At 31.5% G+C, this 21,456-nt stretch overlaps 1 protein-coding gene across 1 annotated transcript in view; it reads right to left on the reverse strand.

The window, feature by feature from the left end:
- Positions 1-21,456, reverse strand: part of Gyc32E (Guanylyl cyclase at 32E) — a 243,396-nt gene that overhangs the window by 71,594 nt on the left and 150,346 nt on the right. Inside the window, exons 9-10 of the mRNA XM_085949885.1 lie at positions 3,564-3,716; positions 2,358-2,513 (exon numbers count right to left, since the gene is read on the reverse strand). Of these exons, the coding sequence (XP_085806011.1) occupies positions 2,358-2,513; positions 3,564-3,716 (309 nt within the window). The remainder of the gene's footprint in view (positions 1-2,357; positions 2,514-3,563; positions 3,717-21,456) is intronic.

The raw sequence follows: 21,456 nt of genomic DNA on the forward strand, positions 1-21,456 counted from the left end.
TAAATTGGTTTTTATTTGACCTGCGCATCTATTATATACACAAGACTGCTATCGGCCGCTATAGGCAGCTATTGAGGGTAGTTTATCATATGTTTGTATTGGGGTATTATAATTGTTACAATAAGTTAGCCGTCAAAACAGTCAAAACTGTCTATCTCGCTGTAAAATCTACATTAAATCTACACAATTACAACTAATTTATTGGAAAAATTTATGTTACTTCCATACAAAAATATAAAAAAACTACCTTCGATAGCTGCCGATAGCTGTCGATAGCAGTCTTCTATATATAATAGATGCACAGAACAAAATGAATTACCCGATGGGTGGAAGAACTATTCAATGTTCGTACATAAATTTAGAATATTTATGTCCTATTTTAAAATGATATCATTTTTGTCTAGTGGATACCGGCTATAAGATAATATGGCAATTTAGTCCCATTTGTTATGAATGATAAGTAGACTATAAAAATAAAGTAGTAGCATTCAACTAAAATTACGTATATTATGAAGATATGCGGCAGTTTAGTTAAAGGGGTGCGATGCTGGGCATTATTGGAAAACCAATCTCCCACGCACAGCGTATAAAAAAATAAACACATTGACTGGAAGCTAAAATGAATGCGTCCATGGCATTTTACAGGAGGTTAAAATGAAAAAAATACCATAAGAAACATGACGTATAAGATTATTAAAAAATATTGTTCTTTATTTGAAATTTTCCTGTTTTTGGATTTTGCAATAATACAATATTTCTTTTATTCATTGAATAAGACACAAGATTTGAAACTTTAATATTCTATATATTTTGATCACACATAATTTGAAAATATCTCATGGATATCGAGTGCTTAAAATCAAACAACGTTATCTACAAAAAAGTGTTTTTTTTAGATAACATTATTTTACAATCTCAGCTACATGATAGTCAAACAACTTTCAATCTTTTCTAGTTTAACGTTAACCACATAAAGTTACCCCTATTTTCATATTTTTTAAAAGCATACCATATATTTTAACATTGACATAAGCAAGATAAATGTACAATAAATTATAAAATATGAACTTTAGGTTTTAAATAAACATCTTCTTTGTTGAGTTACAAGAAACTAAAAAAACGTTTCTTGGCTCTCCTGTAAAGTTGCACTTTTGTAGAAAGTGTTGTTTGACATTAAGCCCTCGATATTATACACACTAGAAAAAATCTTTTTATAGAAAAAATTAGACACCCGACGGGACTTTAACCTGTATCCGTTGGATTTGCGCCAGTGTGCATTTCCAATTAAGCTACGGGCATCATACTTAATTACAATGATTTGAACTAATAGTTGTTACATGAAATGCTTTTTTTTTTTCTACAAAAAGATTTTTTCGAGTGTGTATATGCATGAGATATTTTAAAATTATTTTGCATTAAATTAAATGTGTATTTTAAAGCTATGCTTGTAAATGAAGATAAAAATACGTACTGTGAAAGAGATCACTATGTAGATGAATTGGCAATGGTCTGGACATGTCACTTAGTGAGTGAAAAACATAATTTACTGTATGAAATGCAGTCATATGGTGGTACCCAACAGTAAGGATGCGCCAAGGGTGTTTGCCATCCCCTTCAAATTTAAAATATTTATTTAGACAAAACATGGCAAAGTCAAAGAACAGTTGAAAAAATATTTCATTGCCACCAAAATATTCATAACAAAAATTACTGGCTATTCAATAATATAACATTCTGAATGTAGGTATCGTTAGAGCATGGAATCTCAAATTTTAAAATAATCTTTATTGACATGGAAGATAAATTGCGCCATAAGCGACTTTTTTTGTTCTCCGTGAAATAAGCTCAAGTTGTTTTTTCTTAAAATATTGATGACAGCTTTTTTCCTGGTGTTCTAGGGACTTTTGCCGCCCTTTAGATCCCGCACCCCTAACACCAACGCTAAGTGCGCAATTGCCTAAAGGGTATTAAACAGTGACGCCCTAAAACCTGATGTCAGTTTTTATATTATTTATGAACCATTCACACATTTTTAACGCAGAAATTTGTTTGTATCCATGTTGCCAAAGATTATCCACGTATAAATTGGGTAATTTTGTATTATGAAGGAAAAATCGATCACTTAATAAAAATGAGAAATATTGTATACCTAAGTGCTTTATTATATAATCCATCAGGTTTGTTCTGTAAGAAGCATTTACTTCTAAAGCGGAACTGAGTACGTTCGTGATAGCTACTGAAGTGACCATTAATATCCGGTATTTAACAATGGAAATAAATGCGTGTGGAGAGAATATTTTTAGTTTTCAAGCAAAGCCGAAATAAACGGGGTGATTTTTTAACCGGAAGTAACTCACGGGTATTTCATGCTGACCGCCGGATCCGTTGGCGCCGTACCGGAAGTACCCCACTGGTTGCATGCTCATCCTGAGAGATCCGTTCACCTGCAAGTCATCCAGGAGTGCCACCACCGTGAAGTTCCCCTCAGCGTCTCCACTAGCATCGATCAGAACCTGTTTAATAGACAATTAGAATATAAAGAACATATAATTATTATTTCCCACGTTTAGCGTCCGTAATATTTAGCTTTGTGTCCGGAAAATTGTAATGTATTTAAGTTATATTGAAAATCGATAGCCGTATAGCTAATAACCGGAACTTAGTGGAAAGATAAAAAAATAGGTGGTTATGTAAATTATAAATACAATCATATTATATATGCATATATAATATTATGATTGTATTATAATTCTGAATGTTTCAAAGGTAGGTTAGCAATTAAATGCTCGTAAGTATTAAGTCATACCTTCAAATATCTGATAATAATAACAGCGTTGTTATCATATATTATTAATAATACCAATCAATATAAAATTGATATTCTAATTGAATCTAATAATAATTACAAGATAAAAAGAACTTTTTACATACAACGTTTTTTAATTTTCTGTTGAATCATATAAACTTGACTTGACTAGCTTAAACGATAAAAAAAATTTGTACTTGATAGAAATACTGAATAATGAAATGTCAAGTCATTTTGATTTTCATAGTAACGCACGTATATATTATTTAATAATTTAGTTGCTAGGACCCCCTAGCAACCAATAATGGTATCTAAATAGCTTTTCATACAAAACAGAATTAACTTAAAATGAATTCAATTCTACTTAAAGATGGCTAAAAGTATTTAAAAAAAAAACGCGTTGGCATCGTGTCCTGATATATTATAAAAGTTTCAAATGTCTAGCTAGTCAGGAAGTTAGTTAAAAATCGATTGCAAGATTTGTACCGGACAAACAACCACCGGACAAATAAGAATACGACCCAAGAAAAATGTTGTAAAATTAGAACATTACTATCTGCAATGGTCCACGAACAATATGTCATTTTTTGATAACAATGCTATTCCACCATCTATTTTTGGTCCGATAGCTTACGGTGAATTTAATTCGCACAATTTACATAATATAACCATTTAACTTGAAAACAGTTATGCGATGAAAGGGATGAAAAAAGATCAAATAGGACTAGGTATTGTTATCATAAAATTTTATAATTACATCGTATCCTTGTATTGAGCGGTAAGATCTTGAGAGTATCTTTCTGAGTAGCGCAGTACCATTCCTTGGATCCTCTCCAGCCTCAAGAGATTCAGTCAACGCCCTTGCATAGATCATAACTGCATCGTACAAGTGAGCTGCTTCGATTGGAACCTGCCAAAAATAAAATGATTTATGTATTAGGGTTGGTCTCGACATGGGATATCCACACGTGCATCCCTCCAGCACAGAGGAATGTAAATGAGGAAAAAGCAGTGTAGGGTACCACAAACTGCGTATTGCAGCAACAAACACACGGCTTGTGACTCATCGCAATGTCTAGTGGTTGTTATCTGCGCATTACCCTAATGCACGACTGTTTCAAATGCAGCGCTGCATGATTGCGTAAATTAAATGATGAACATTGTATAAAAAATGTACTACCTACTATAAAAAAACATTTGTATAAATATATTTTTAATGTTTTTGTATAACTGAGTGTCTTATTTTGTATTTCGCTTTGTATAGAAACATTAAAAACCTATACAAATGTATTGACAAACACCCTAGTTAGTATATTGGGGTATGCTTATGTGTATCATATATTATGTAACATATTATGGTAGCGTTAATTTTATTGTGGGTGCGTTTATTTCAAACAAATAATATTCATTTAAAAACACATTTATCTTCATACACGACTCCAAGAGATTTTTTTTTATTTTGATTCTCGATATTCTAGATTATTTTATTGATCTAATGACAATTTCAAGAAATTGATAAGTAATTTATCTTTTTTGTTATGTTTTTTTTCCATCCAGGCGATTTTCTAACCAAAAAAATTGCTGTCCAGAATCAAAGACGAGAGCTTTTTGATAGAGTATAAATATAGAATAGATTTTTCTACCGAAATTGAGGCGAGAATCCTGACTTTAATCTCATATACCTGAAGAAAAAATCTCGAGAAACGATAATCAATTTTTCTCATAATTTCTTCAGAATTCTAAATCACAACCCTGGGAATTAGAAATCGCCTTCATGGACCGGAAGAAAATATGCCAAGTACGGACACATAGATTACATATACACTATTATAAACGTTAATTAAGGAGGTACGAAATTCGTTATTTTTATTTATATAGTTACCTATAGGTATATTATATATCTCATAAAAAGCTATTTGTGTCGCTAGATTTCAAAATCAGCCAAGTCCATAATAGATGAATAGGAGAAATACAGCCTTTTGTTTTCTCAAGTACACAGTCACAAGGGTGAAAGTTTATATTATTTCGAGTATAGACTATTTAAAATTAATAAGTTCCACAATTCGATAATACATAAACGTTAGAAAGCAGGAGTTTTTCAGCAATTCACAAAAAAGTCAAAAATACCTAAAGGTGGACTTGGCTGATTTTGATATCTAGCGACACATTTTTGCTTGTTTACCCACTAAAAGACAGTCTTAATATTAAGGAATATTTTTTTTAATTTTTTAATATATTTTCATTGTAAAAAAGAAATCTTTCTTTTTAGAAAAGATTATTTACAATCCCGCAATGGAATCAAAGGGCGGCTGTAAACAATATCTACCGCAAGAGGATCAACAGCAGCTCATCAAAATTGTTGTTTACTTATTTTTTTGGATAAGCGCTGAAATTCGTCAGTAGGTCATTGGCCTTTTTGTGTATACATAATGTATATTATTACATACCAGTGGCGAGGGGTGGAGTTAGGCAGTAAAGATTCGATATAAATAGTGCACACTAAGCTTTTTCGGTCATACTTATTTGTTTTCATTTAACTAAGAATTCAATTTGCGGATGGTGCTGGTTAGTTTTTAGTTTAGGTATGCTATAGGCGATCCGACAATAGAGTACACAGTTTTTCAGTCATATTTTTTTGTTTTCGTTAAACTAATTATACGTCTTGAGTGGCAGCGTTCGGCGCTGCGTTGAGCGCTAAGCGCAACTCAAACGTATAACCGTGTGTGAAAATGTTCGTAGACAATGTCTTTTTTTGGTTATACATTTATACTGTTATACGTTTGAGTTGCGCAGAACGCTCAACGCTGCGCCGAACGCTGGCACTGAGGCTTTATACTAAGAATACATATTGCAGATGGTGTTGGTTAGTTTAAAAAAAATCATTAAGCCCTGTCTAAACCAAATCATGGTCGATAAAAAATATTCTTTTATCTACAAAACATCTCAAATTATGTATGATTTAATGGAAAATTTTTAGATATTTTATAGATAAACGAATATTTTTTGACTATTATCAACTATGGCTTGGATAGGCAGGGTTTAAATGAATTTGAAAATCGAACAAACACTATAATATACACATTGTAGGCTTAGTTCAATGAAAACAAATATGTTTGACAGATAAAGTTTAGTGTGCACTATTTATGTCGGATATTAACAGCCTACCTCCACCTTTTGCTACTGTTACATACATATATATAATATGTGTAAATATATATTTGATAAAAGTTTATTAGGATAATCTCGTGCGTAGTAGTCTAAAGCAGTGCTCCGCAACCGGTGTGCCGCGAGACGATGCTAGGTGTGCCGTGGAGCATTGCTTCCAAAAAAACACAAATAATTTTGTATATAATACAATACTTATTTAATAGCCAAATTTGCGTACATGGCTGGTAATAAAATAAATACATTTGAGCACCTGCATGAACATAATAAAACAATGCAAGGTCAGAATGAAAATATATTGACGTGATCTGATAAATTAGAAATATTTAAGACAAGGATCTCTACAAATGTACCAAAGGACCTACCAGACCACCAATGAAAACAAGCAATTAATTTTGGATCCGACTCAAAAACATTTAACTTTGCTTCAAAAGAAATTTCATCATTACTTTCAAACAATCAATACGACTGGATTCGAAACCCTTTTGCAACCAATGCCAAAAATTCTATAGAACATCTTATGGTATTTTCTGGATTTCAGTTATTAAAGAATATCCTCGTTTTTCTGACAAGGCTAACAAACTAACGAAGTAAGGCTAAAAACTTGTACGATCATTGAAACAAGCTATTTATTGATAATACCAATACATGGGAATTATAATGTACATTTGGTTCTTCGTCGTGTGTTATTTTTATTTAATTATTTATCAAATAAGTAAGTATGTAATGTAATTTGGCGTGGCAGGTCAAGCAGATAAGTGAGATAAACACAAATTACAAATTTGCTCTAATTAAAAAAAAAAGTCGCTTACTTCGCTGGCGTTAATATTTTAACACATACTATTGTGGGATACAATTTATTATTATTGTGTCAATACTCGACAAATAATTATTGTTCGCCGACAACTAACCGTAGTTCAAGTGGATAAATTAATAAATACAAAAAATCACTAAGCATAGAATCAATACGATTTATTTTACTTCGAACATCATTTTGAAAAACGCTATTTTAAAGTATCACACTGTCTTTAATCTTAGCGATAGGTAGGGGGCGCTGAAGATTCTGGCCTGTGATCCATGTTTTGGTGTATAAATTGTTTTACGTGTGGTGTGCCGCGGTATTTTGGGAAGACCTTTTGTGTGCCGTGGGTGAGAAAAGGTTGCGAAGCACTGGTAAGTATCTAAAGTAGTGAAATATGATAAAAATGTATGTCTACGTCGAAAATATCAGGATTTATTTGATATTATAATATGTATAGCTGCGTCTACAAAAATAAGTCTGCAAAAAATAAACTGTATTGCTGGTATAATATTAACTTGCTTATAGTATGTAGGGACAATTGCAAATTCTCGGCAATATTATCGTACAACGACCGAAAATTGAGAATGATCTGATAAGTTAGAAGTCTAGAGGCTGAAAGAGCTGTACACTCTATGGGGGAGTTATTTAAGTATGTCATTATGATGTCCCATCTCATTTAACTATACTAATAAAACTATTAAAATGTATTAAATCATATGACATATTTTTATTCCAAAAAATTGTATTATTTATTTTACAACGTTTTTATTAGCTCGTATTCTTATTTGTCCGGTGGTTCTTTGTTCGGTACAAATCTTGCAATCGATTTTTAACTAACTTCCCGACTAGCTAGACATTTGAAACTTTTAGAATATTTTATCAGAAAACGATGACAATGCATTTTTTTAATACTTTTAGCCATCTTTAAGTAGAACTGAATTCATTTTGTATGAAAAGTTATTTCGATATCATTATTGATTGCTAGAGGGGTCTGGGGTCCTAGCAACTAAATTATTAATATATACCTATATACCTGCGTTACTATGGAAATCAATATGACATGTCAAAATGACATTTCAGTATTATTTCTATCGAGTACAAATTTTTTTGATCGTTTAAGCTAGTCAAGTCAAGTTTATATGATTAAACAGAAAATTTAAAAACGTTGTTCTTTTTTTTGTAAATATTGATTTTCTTTTAAATTTGGATACAATGTCATATTATTGATTTAATAAGATATTCGTGGTTATGGAATTTTCATTTTTTTTTGTCAACACACGTATTTTATATTTATTTAACTATATATTGCAAAGTAAAAACGGTTAAACTCTTGAATTAACTAATATTTTTAGATATTTGGAAGTGGATGATGATATGAAGAAGATAGAAGGTCGTTGTTGCGTGGATGTTTGGAGGAGAGTTTATTAATCGTTACAAGAATACACTGAATACAAAAATTAGGATGATAACGTAAGATAATAATCGCGGGTAATGATGTACTGGTGAGATCGATGTGATGAAGAGATTGGATATATTAATGAACTGAAACACTTGTGTGGAATGACGTTGACTATGTCGAGTGAAAGACTCGTGACAATAGTAGTGTGTCTCGTGATGGACTCGATGAGTTGAGTGAGGATTCCTACATTGTCCTTCCAATTTATACAAATGCAGTACACATATTAAAAGAGATATTGCTGCAATTCCCAATCATAACTTACCCCACTGATCTAGTGCTTGCATCCCGTTGTAAATTTTTAACCATGAACGAATAGTGTAAGTTAATAAAATATACCAAATGATATTAGAACCACACTAAGGTTACCTCACGCCATACCACCAACCTTACACGTGATGGTACGTTTATTTTTTTATATTCTGCAAGTTGATACACATTGAGTCACGTGATTCTAGTGGTTTGGATGGAGTTACAAAATAACAGGTAATTATTGACAAAATGTTTTTATAGGTTGTCAGTTCTTATTATTGAATGTTCTGATGGTTTAAGCATATAATCTCGCGTGACGTGATGATAGTGTAAAAGAAATGAAAATATAATTAATATTAAATTCTACAGGTTTTAAAAAAAAAGGGTTTGTCGATAGCTATTTCGGTTGTAACACCATTATCAAGACTATGTCTATTATTAGTCATGATAATGGTGGTATAACCGAAATAGCTATCGATAAACCCTTTTTTTTAAAACCTGTAGAATTTAATATTAATTATATTTTCATTTCTTTTAAAATGGAATTCTACCAAGTAAATGCTAATTCAATTAAAACGATGATAGTGTATTTCTAGCTTCAGTGGCTTCATTTTTAAATTCGATGTAAGTATTTGTTTTTATTAGTTTTTTTACTAACATCAATACATCATTCGTTATGGTATCAAATAATGTTCAAGTCTCAATTGCATTCAGTTGGTATCTTTATACAATCTATCAAATATCACGCTTTTTTAAAACGTCAAAAGTTTTATTAGTTCGCAGTCTTAACCTTGTAAACAAAATGAATGACACCATGAACATAGCTACAAGTAGTGATATGTCGTCTCGCTTACTATGTATGTTAGAACGTCAGGCGTCTGACCTCTAATTCTTTAGAAAAATGTGAATTCAGCAAAAATATTATTTCTTGCTCGCCTGCTACCGTTCACATAGCAACGTCAAATTTTCAAAGAAAATTGTCTCCCGGCATGGAGACAAGATGAATTACAAGTTATTATGTTAACATGAAAAGAAGGTTATTTTTAATGGGCTAGAGAAGTTCAAACAAGCTCAATGGCATAGTTGATTATCAATATGCTATTATTACATAATCTTCTGAAATTAATCTAGTATACACAATATAAGACCGATTAAAAACCAGTTCTTGTAAATACTTAGTAAAAAAAAGAAGTTAATTACCATTTACGGTTCAAAGGAGAACATAAAATGGGTGTCTGCTATGAGCAACCCACTTGTGGCTCTTTGATACGCGAGTGTGGTTCTTCAGAAATATTGAACTAGAACCACATTTCAGAACTTGTCAATATAGTGCAGAGAAAACAATAATTTTGTCCATTAAGTTGTATTATTTCAGGGCAGCTAATTTAGACCTTAGGGATTTTTTTTCTATAAAAGTTATGGATTTTTAAACAAATACAAATTATGGGCTGTTTATATTTGGTTCTTATATGGCAAAAGTTTGCCGACATCTGTACAATACACCTGTGCTTCCCGTAATCACATATGCATGTGAAACATGGACCCTAAGTAAAATAGAGATCCAGAAACTTAGAGTAGTACAACGTGGTATGGAGAGGTGCATGCTGGGCATAATGCGAAAGGACAAAAAAAGGAATGAGTGGATAAAGAAGCAGAAAAGGGTTTGAAATGCAATAGAGTTCATTAAAAGCCTCAAATGGAGGTAGGCTGGACACATAGCTCGGAGAAAAGACAATCATTGGACAAATTTAGTCATCCAGTGGTATCCAAGAGGTACAAAACGTCCGCAAGGTAGGCCTAGAGACCGCTGGATCGATGAAATGATAAAGTTCTGCGAAAGTACGTGGCAGCGCAACGCACAGGACCGAGAGAAGTGGAAGCAGCTTGAAGAGGCCTTCATCCAGCAGTGGATAGATTCAGGCTGATGATGATTTTTTTTAATAATAATTAATATCTATAGTAACAATGGAAAAAAAAATATTCTATGCGTTGCAGTAGGATTATTTATATTAATTGAGTCAGCATTTATTTGGTAGAATCCATTTTACAAATGATAATATAATTAATAATGTTAAATTCTACAGTATGTTTTGTCGCTAGTGGATAGCTATGTTGTAAAATTTATTGCGATAAAAAGTGATCAATTATTTTATACTTAGGTGATACTAATGGAAAGTGTTATTTTTTTTTATCTCAGTGCGATCCTGACAAATACATCTTAGAGATCACTACATGTGAAACTTGTTACAAATAATTTTGCAATAAGGGTCTCTAGGTGAGCGTCAAAATAACGAAGCATGTAAATAATACAGCTTTTGAGAGTAATTTTGTAACGATGATAAAATTTTGACGCTGTGTACACGTGATTTTTATTGACCTTTTACATATGCTGTTTAAGGTAGCCCTAAATAAATAGAAAAATTAAATATCTAGCTAATGAATTTAAATGTCTAATATTTAAGGGTAAAATAGTATGAGGCAGCATTTCGGATCTGATAAAGGGTGGCACTAACTTGTCTTGATAGCCAGGACCTAAGCGTAATATTAAATTTCATAATTTAGATTTGAATCTAATATACGTATACTAGCTTATATGACTAAACCTACTGGCTATATCTGAAAGGGATAAACCGTCTTCGTTAAATTTGTTATCATTTATTACATTGATTATATAATATTATGGACAGATATCGAAATTTTATAAAATGTTTCACGGATTCCGTCAAAAGAGCTAGAAATCACTGGTCTAGAGCATAATATATAAATATCATATTTTCATAAAACAACGTTTTTATAATTAAAATGTGTGTATTTTAGTTAAACTTATTATGTATCATTTAATAAGCAAAGATATATCTTAGCTTAGAATATTTTAATGCGCTTTTTTTGAAACCCCAAAAAGATGTAAAATTATTATCAAATCCTTTTATAAAAATGTTATCAATCCAAAGTAATGGTAAAAGAGACTATTGATACTGAATTTTTAAAGATATTCCTTCGTCAGCATTTTTATTATCTATCAATGGAGATTGTTTTTCTCCCACACAACCCTAATAAATATTTCCTTTCCGATTTAACTTGCATAATCAGAATTTTTTTTCGACCCAATTACACCTTGGACTTTATTAAATCTATGTGTGATGTGGCAAAGTAAAACATTTACTAATTAAATCTCTATAGTTTCTGATAATAAGTTTTCATACCTAGTGGTTACTTCGAGTGTAAGTAATATTTGACTTGATTCTGAACTATATTATAATAGTAGTAATTTCATTTACTTCAGATACAAAAATAAAATACTTAATACGATGGCGTCCCTATAAAAAGGGTATATATATTATGCAAAAACAAAAATTTTCAGAAGAGATGAAAAACACTTAGTAATATAAATAACAACAATTTCAATGTTTTATGTGTATATTTTGAAAGATAAGCATTTTCTTATCATACAAAATTAATATTCTAAGATAACATGTAATAAAGCAAACAATAAAAACATAAAAAATATACATCGCATGTACAACCCTCTAATCCACGTTAGCCAACATTCCAAAATAAATTTTGATAATAAGTGTGGCGATATGGTAAATTAAATTCCCCAAGTTGTGTAAGTATAATATGCTTATAACAGCACCTTTAAATACAATAAAATCACTTTTGACATCGATATATTATACCTATTGTCACCAGATGGGAAAAAAACCCCTGGTCCGCAGTTTCAAATCACATATCCACAACCTAATCATACGCCCTTGAATTAGGATTTGCCTCCCCTGATTTACGAAATATCATCGCAACGCACTTTGACAGGCGAAAGCGGGCCGAGTACCTGATCATTTTTCTAAGAAATTTCAGGCGACCTTGAATACTGACCGCCGAGGCAGAGTTAAACATTTCTCGAATAACCCGCGCCCCTCTGCCCCTCTCCTGAGTAGGATGGGCCCGCTGAAAATTAAAGATGCTTTTAAAAAAATAAAGTTAGTTGAGATTTACCCTACAATGAAGTGACAACACAAAACCAGTGTTACGTCGGCGCGTAGCGTCGCCCGCGGGAACCGTATAATCAACCGTGTTTCTAACCATTTTTAAATCAATCGTCAATAACCCGTAATCGTTGTAATACCAATCGGTGACTCGCGCAAAAACCCAACAAAAGGTAATCAATTCCCTAGTGAGTGAAAAAGTGAATCTCTTTCCCCGTTATTGTGTTATTAATAATCCCTATAACCACCTCGAAACCACGCGTCGCGTCCTCGACAAAAACGTTTTCGCGCCCGTTTGGCCAATGTGTTCAAACACGTGCTCCCACATAGTGACTGTGCCATAGCTAAATCTAAGACTCCTTTAAGTGTAATTAATAATGTAACCCAACCAATGTCTGGAAAGTTAATGTAATTAAACGTCCCTGCGCAGGGAAATTGTCAAATCAAAGACGTGTTTTATCTTGAATTATATGTCCTGATGTCCACACAACCCTCAATCAAGGTGATACTCGTGAAGAACGCTGCCAGCATACACGTGAGTGCCTCTCACCCATTCCTCTCGGTATCACTATATACCTTTTTTTATAGGGACGCCTTTATTACAATGACGATAAAAATTGTATAATATTTTGTACACTCTAGTCCAGACCAGTATCTTCAAAGAAGTTGCTCGTGGTTCCTTCATTATGAGTTTGAGTTTTGCTTTTTTCAAGAAATAAGTCAGAAAATACCGAGGTTGAAATTTTATATCCACGTACGTGATTAGGTATACTTAAGAAAGAAGTTATAATTAATATGGTTATTGAGAGATTAATAGGCAGTTTTCGGTAGGAAATTAAGGAACAAATTTCGGGTCTTAATTTGATATCAGTAGGTACGAATTATGCAACAGTTTGTAAAGTTATGTCTATAAGCGTATTCCTACAAATGTGAACATTATTATGAAGTAGTTTGGACAGTCCACATCGTACATTTTTTTTGCTTTTATCAAAACAATATTCTGCAAAACCACGCATTGGTACTTCCGATGAAAAGCATGCTAATAGTAACATGGAATTTGGGTCAAAAGTAAACCCATCACAATACATTGGATTAAAGTTTGGGCACGGATAAGTATTCTAATCTGTAACATTCATAATAGATTCAGAATTCAGTATACATTCTATAACTTTTAGAGGTTTCACCCAACTCTACAACTGACATGTTATTGTCTATGGTCATTTTTAGAGCATAGACAATAACGAGACGGAAACGACTCAGTTACAAGGCACTCGGCCTTTCCTAAAATATCTAGTTAAAAGTATCATTATAAACCTGTTCGTAGAGTTGGGTTTCGGGAATTTCCCAACGGGAATTCTCGAGAAATTTTCGAGATTTTCCATCCCGAATCTCGAGAATTGAAATTTTTAACATTTCGGGAAATCCCGAAACTTGAGAGTCTTTTCTCGGTATTTTTTTATTATCAAATATTAATTGAAAAACGATTTTCTATATGAAAAAAGTGGATAGAAAACACAAAACGTTCAAAGACTTATCGGGGCATTTAACACAATTAATCCAACGTTGACGAGCAATTTTTGCAACATCAGGGAATTTTATGTCTCAAAAGCGTACAGACGCAGCGATTGACAGTCTGTGTTTTTGAAATTCCATTTTAATAAGTCATGTTTTGAATTATTTTTGTTTTCCTACTTCTATATTGTCTATCTTCTTACATAAATTTAAAAAAAATCAGATTTTTTTTTAATTTCCCGATATCTCGAGAATTTAAAATTTTATCATTTCGGGAAATCCCGAATCTCGAGAATGAGATTTTCTCGGGAAAACCCAACTCGATTTGTACGTATTAACCATAGTTGAATATACTTTTGTGTTATCCTACCGTGTAATATCACCAGTGTAATAATTGTGCTATACAAAATACAAACGATATAAATGTTCACGCGTGTTTCCTTAATAGACACCCATATAATATCACATCACACATCCAAACGCAACCGTCTGATTATAATATATTAAAGGGGGTAAGAATGAGCACTCCAAACATCCCTTAATAAACTCCATCCCATATTATATGATATAATACACACAGATGCAGAGCAGGGTAAGTTCTTATTATATTCGTGCAGCTTCGTCACCGTGAAATACGAAATTGAAATGTAAACACAAATGAAAAGTTTGACTAATTTCATTTGATTTCTTTCTCCACGATCTTGACGATGTATACAACGGTTGGATATAGGCGCGCTCCCTCTACACGCATTTTACTGTGGTATCGGATCCATTTCTCTTCAAAATGAATTATTATAATTGTGTTATTTGTGTGTATCTAGGTCATTAGCTAAATTTACATAGATTTGATGCAAACACAAGCGAGAAGTGAGACGCGGTGATTACATGTGGACGGCCTAATGAGTTCACATATACCTGGAATGCGCGCGAGTCAAATCGCGCCATCTGGACAAGGCCTTATTGGTTCAATCAATGTAGACAAAACAGACTGACAAACAACAATAACAAAAACTATTTTGGAGAATAGAAACTTAAATTTTATTTTTAGTAGGTACATATACTTATTATATTAAAAATAAATGAATCACTTATAATTAAAAGAACATAAGTCATAAAATTTCAAATTTCAGATTATATTCTAAAAAATTATTATCAATAAATATATACCATTCTTCATTAAAACAACTTCAGGCAAACATAATATCTTTAGTTACCAAAAAAACTGTCTAATTTTAAAATAACACAGTCCTGGACCATTTATTTTACCATTTATTGAAAGTCCTGTAGAACCACCCAAAAAAGCTTGATAAAATAAATATTGTCCAACAGCAGTTGATTTTTACAATGAAAATAAATAATCAACTGGACAGAAATTGACGAAAGGCATGAAATCTAAGTTTTAGATTAAATGTGTTACCAACTTTATTAAAAATGATAATAAAAGTAGATTTTCAAGATATGTAGGTAAAATTAATGTTATTACATATTTTAGTATATTTTTTTCTCGATAATTAAAACACCCTATGTCCAGCATTTTTAAACAGCTCTCTCAAACTGATTTTTTTAAATAAAGATTTTTTATACAATCTAATGTGTTTCATTATGGTATTAACTCACAATTTTTTTATATTTTTTAGATTTTTTTGAGTGAAATAAACAGTTTTCTTTGATTATCTCGAAATATGCTTTTTTGCATTTAAGTATCTTATAAATAATCAGTGATTGAAATGATGACGTATTTATGGTGGATTTATCATTATTTATATTTCGAACATATCTTAATTTTGATTTTAACTTAATTTGAAATCGTAATCGTGTCTATCGATTCAGTGGGCAGGTAAAAATGTTAGCTATCTGACATGTTTTTATTTATAGATCAACACAAAAGTCACTTTGTTTACGCTGTTTTCAAGTTCACGTACCCGTCATTCCTTCAAAGACATCAAAACCACAACAGAAGGCAAACAGAAATATTACTTATTTTTAATAATCCCATCAGTGTCGACAAACAGCCGTGGGTGCCACATTAAGGGCAAATAAACAGCTGTTTTATGTCAGCTAGTATCGTTTGATGTTTTCCCCCTTAAAATTAATTTATTATAATATTTACCACGATGCCGGTTCACAACATTCGCGAATTATTATTGTTCAAACGAAATATTATTTCAATGGATACAGCAATGGTAAATTTTATTCGTATCCCTTCTGGCATAATATCACAGGACTACAAAAATTGTCTACTAAATAAACACAAACAAACTTTACATCCTTTTAAATAATTTAGTTATGGGAATACGCGGTAGAATAGATATTATTCCAATCTTCAATTTCCTTATAAATTCTCGTTTATGAAAAAATTCTGTCAAAAATGTGTACGTATACAAATTTGGGGCTAGTTTTAGATCTCACAAATAATAAAGGATTCTTTTTCCTTAAGAGGTGGGTGAGAGAGGCAATAGCTCCGGACGCAGCCTGAATTGAGGCAAAAAACTGTAAAAACGTTTAAAGAAAAAAACTAGAACACAATAATTTAGTGTTCAGAACTACTAGTACAAAAAAAAATTACCACATGAATATTAATAATTATTTTATAAGTAAAATTTAAGGGTTTTAATCCATGGTTTGCGACCTCCAAAAGATTGACAGAAGGGTTGATTGATGTCTCAGATAGTGTGATTGGTAGCCGTGGGATTGCAAGATAGATCTTGATTTTGCATCCATACATGCATAGAAAAATATTGGGAAAAAATAATAGGAAACCATAGTACGCAGTCTAATGTTTAGATAGAGACCTCGATTGGTAAAGAGAGATCTCATTTTGGGAAAGTCACTCTTTTCCATCTTAATTAATTCTTGTTATTTCTTGAGACCTATTAATAAAAAAATCATTATCACTTTTACGTTTTTTCATTTTTTTATTTCACTTCGTGCACATTAATTTAATTCACTTCATTATGAACCCAGCCTAACCTTACGTATTTGAGTTTCACGTAAAATTACAAAACAAATAATTAAAAATAATTCTAGACGGAGCCTTATATTATATGTTATTTCTGACATTTGAAATTATTTTTAAGTTGGTAAATACTCCACAAATATTAACATTGCTCGGTTGGCATTCCGGTTTTCTGTCAAACGTTTTATGTTCATTGTAATAATAATTACTTGACTGCAGTTACAAACGATTTTAATTAGATTTTATAAGATTTTGCAAATAAATAATAATGCTGAAGTGTAGTATTATTAGTTGCATATTTACTCATAGTTACGTATTATGTTTTTACACGTCCTGAAAATTGTCAAATAAATATCATAGCAGTACTGTGAAGTTTTCTGCAAATGAACTTGTAGCTAATTTTATATGTGGATCATTGGTACTTTTTTACTGATCACTGCCAGAGCCAAGTTAACTCGTCAAAGCATATATGTCGCGTCAGGCCATGGACGAGTTAACTCGTACGTTCTTGTAAGAGTCATAACTTCTGAATAAACTGTCTGTGTATATTTTCTAAACAATATTTGTCATTTTAATATGAAATATTCACGATAAACTACAAAAAAATGTTGATTTGGTAAGTTTTCACAAATATTTATCATTCTGTTCCTATTTCATATTTTTAAGGGATTTATTTTATTCTAAAGATAGCTGGCCTACAAGTGTCCATCTAGTAAAAATTTTCTGGTAGTGAAAAGGTTAATTTCATACATTTAGGCTCTATGGTATAATATATAATATAAATGTTATAATGCATACAGTTTTGTAAACTGCGCATTTTTTATTGCCTGAAACTATTACTGGACCCAGTTTTTGGGCGACGGTCGGAGTCAAATTGACCTTATTTTTTCATTTCTTATTTTTCTGAACAATGTTGACTTTCATGTTATTATAATATTTAATATAAACAACCCTTAAACCCTGTGACAAGGTAAACAATCAATTGGTATATATTTTATTTTCAACAGTGATTTATTTATTTCTATATTATACCTACTACTTATCCAATACACGAAACTTATCAGGGATGCCACAAAGGGTACAACCGAATTTAGGCAAAAAAAATATGCCCTTATTAAGAATAAAATTAAAAAGTATCAGCGTTATAATACAAACGGCATACTAAATGCTCCTTTCACACAAATAATATTTATATTTATGTCAAATTTTATTTTAGATAATAATGGTCCCAATAGAAGTTATACACATTTATATTTTTATAAAAATCAATGTTTTTTAAAGTAAATATAAAAAATATCAAAATGATGAATTAGTCAAAAATCTACACGATGAAAAATTGAAAACTTAATAAACTAAATTTTAATAATAAATATGAATATAAAATATAATGTAATAATAACGTATCTGGGGATATAAATGTAACAAATTCACATTTTTTTTAAATTGTAAGTTTATCTTTGACTTACCTAATTAATATAAATTGAAATTGTAAATTATCAAAAAAAATGTCTTAAATTGCAAGCTTCGTATTTTTCCGCTAGGTGCCTTTGTAGGCTCCCACTTAATTGGTAAATCAAGCTTTTTGTCGGATCCGATGAAGTGGGTTCAAATTCCATTAGGTCCAAGACCTAAGACAAGATTGCAAAAAAGTTTTTTCCAATTTCAAAATTATTAGGGTTTTTTGGAAATATAGTGAAAGCGAAGAACACGGAACCAACAGGAGTCAAGAGAACTTAATGCGGCCTGCAGCTAGCAGTGGGTTTAAATATGTAGGTTGGTTATGATTAAACATAAATCCACTTAAAGGCAAAATTGCATAATAACAACAGAATAATTATAAATTATAAGTAGGTTCTCAATATTATACGCTTTAAATATTTTAATATTTTTTTCAGTGGTTTATTTTAATAAATGCACGCACTGAAAATAATATAGGTATCGAAACATCAGTAATGTTGATGTACCAATGCGTGCAATCTTCAATTAGTTTCAATTGTTTAGCTTATATTATAATAAGTCAAAATTTTACTATTGCTAATATTTCGTATTTGCGTAGATAATCAATATGTAAAAACAAACTAGCGAACGACACAGTTTTTTTCCATATACTAGGACTGGCCTAGGAATATCACATAAGTCTCGTCAGAGTGGAGGCTGTATTACAAAATTTTGTTTTTACGAGAAATGGATGTTAGTCACTTGATCAACCTGTCAGGTCCCTACTCTGGGTCCAAATACACATATGATTCTTTTTTTACTATACGACATTATATCGCCATCATGGGTGATTTCAATTGTTTTAATTATATAAAAATATTGCTAGTCTACCGTGTGGGCGTAGATAATCAATATTTTAAACCATTTAATCTAACATGCAAACTACTGAACGACATTCAATACTTCATTTAATTGATTTCTATTACACATATTTATACATATTTATTTTTTCTTCTTTCATTTGTATTGAGTTATGTGTTATGTACCACATAAATATACTACATAAATTCCACGTATTTACTTAAGGGGGGCATGCTCAGCGTAGGTCAAAATTGAGCTTTTGTTCTATTTTCAAAGCATGATCCTGGACATATCTTAAACGTTGTAGATAATCTATTTATATAATTTTGAAGCCTTATTAACCTTTATGTTTATTTTAAACATTTGATGACTGCATAAAGTATTTTTATTACATAAAATAGTATTCTTTTAAACCTCTCGCTCTAATGTTTTAGAATATAGTCATATTTCGGTACATAACTGTGCAGTGGTGTTAAGATTTTTTACATTTAATAATTTTTAAACGCATTTATAAAACCATTAGTATAATTTATGATGAGATAATTTTAGTAAAATATTTACGATAAAAAATTATATTGATAATCTCTGTGATCCCAAATTTGATAAGAATTAGGCATTTTATTATTCAAAAAATGGGCAAAATAAATATAAAGGAAAATAACGCTTCAAAATTATATAAATAGATTATCTACAACGTTTAAGGTATGTCCATGATCATGCTTTGAAAATAGAGAAAAGGTTCCATTTTGACCCACGCTGAGCACGTCCGCCCTTAAGTACCACTATGAATTTAGACCTTAGTAGAATATCTAATTATTGAGAGAGTATTATGATGTAATGTTAGCTTTAGTAATTTTACATTGTTTTCCTTAAGTATTATTCAGCATATTATGGCTCTAATTTTTTATATTTTTTTATGGAATGATTCTTTTCAAAACATGTCAAAATATTACCAGCAGTGTAAATAAAAATAAAACGTCTCGTCGGTAAATAGTAAATAATATTTTCTACCCTTTACAGAATATTAAGCAAGGGTAAAAGTACAACCCCAGATAGAATACCCTACATTTAACATACTGTTTATATCTTGAGATCGCGTGAGCAAAGTGGACATGAAAAAAATACTCTAATATAATTATTATTTCCAGAAACTTGTAAAAACCATTCAAATACTAACGCGAAAAGTTATTTACTATTAATAACGTTATATAAATATTTGAATTGGACTCAATATATTATATAGATTTAAATATAATATATGAGTAACAACTACGTATATGATTACATACTTGATGATAAAAGTAACTATGTAATTATTATACTAAGTGAGACTGTTAATTAAACGTATATTTTATAACGGGTTATTAAGTTAAAACTTTGAAAGACATTATTTTGTAGACCTCAAAAACGTGCATATTAGAAAAAAATCTATAATTTATTTTGACTGAGTGAGACTCAAACTGACGTATTTTGCTTTCCAGGTGAATGTTTTTGTTTCTAAGATATCGATCCGTCTATGATTTATGGGAATTATTTATATTTTTAAATGTTTATTAAGTTGACGTATCTTACCTTAAACATACTATATTTAATTACTTTTTAATACTACACTACTGAATGTAATTGAAAAACTATTTTGGATAACAAAATTATAGAATTTGTTCATAAGTTTTGCTGAAAATGCTTTAAACGTGGATATTTTTTAGATTGTAAGTTTCTTTGGCAGTCTGTACATATCTTTTTCTTCTTTTGCCATATCCGCCCCTTAGCTGGAGCATATGGACACCACGCGGCGCCTCGAAGAATCCCTGTCACTCGCCAGTCTTCTTGCTTCGTTCCAGGTCAAACCAGCATCCCGTAGCTCTGCCGTATACACACTGTAGATTGTATTTAGCGGCCTTCCAGGACGCCGAAATCCAGTCGGCTTGAAGAACAGGCAAGCCAGGTTGAAGTTCTCTTCTGGCATCTGCAGCACGTGGCCGAGCCAGGTCCAACGTCGCCTCTTCACTTTCAGCGTGATGAAAGGCTGCTTGGTGCGTTCTCTTATCTCCTCGTTGCTCTTAAAGTCATACCACCGCACACCCAGTATTCGTCGCAAACATCTGTTTTCGAAGCTCGGTATACGGTTGCTCTGAACCTTCGTAAGGTGCCATGATTCGCTACCGTAAAGCAGCACCGTCAGAATGCAAGCGTCGAATAGGCGACATTTGGTTTTGACCGAGTACA

The sequence above is a fragment of the Rhyacophila brunnea genome, unplaced genomic scaffold, assembly GCF_057557595.1.
Source record: "Rhyacophila brunnea isolate RB1 unplaced genomic scaffold, BYU_Rbru_1.0 scaffold_22, whole genome shotgun sequence".
Taxonomy (NCBI): domain Eukaryota; kingdom Metazoa; phylum Arthropoda; class Insecta; order Trichoptera; family Rhyacophilidae; genus Rhyacophila; species Rhyacophila brunnea.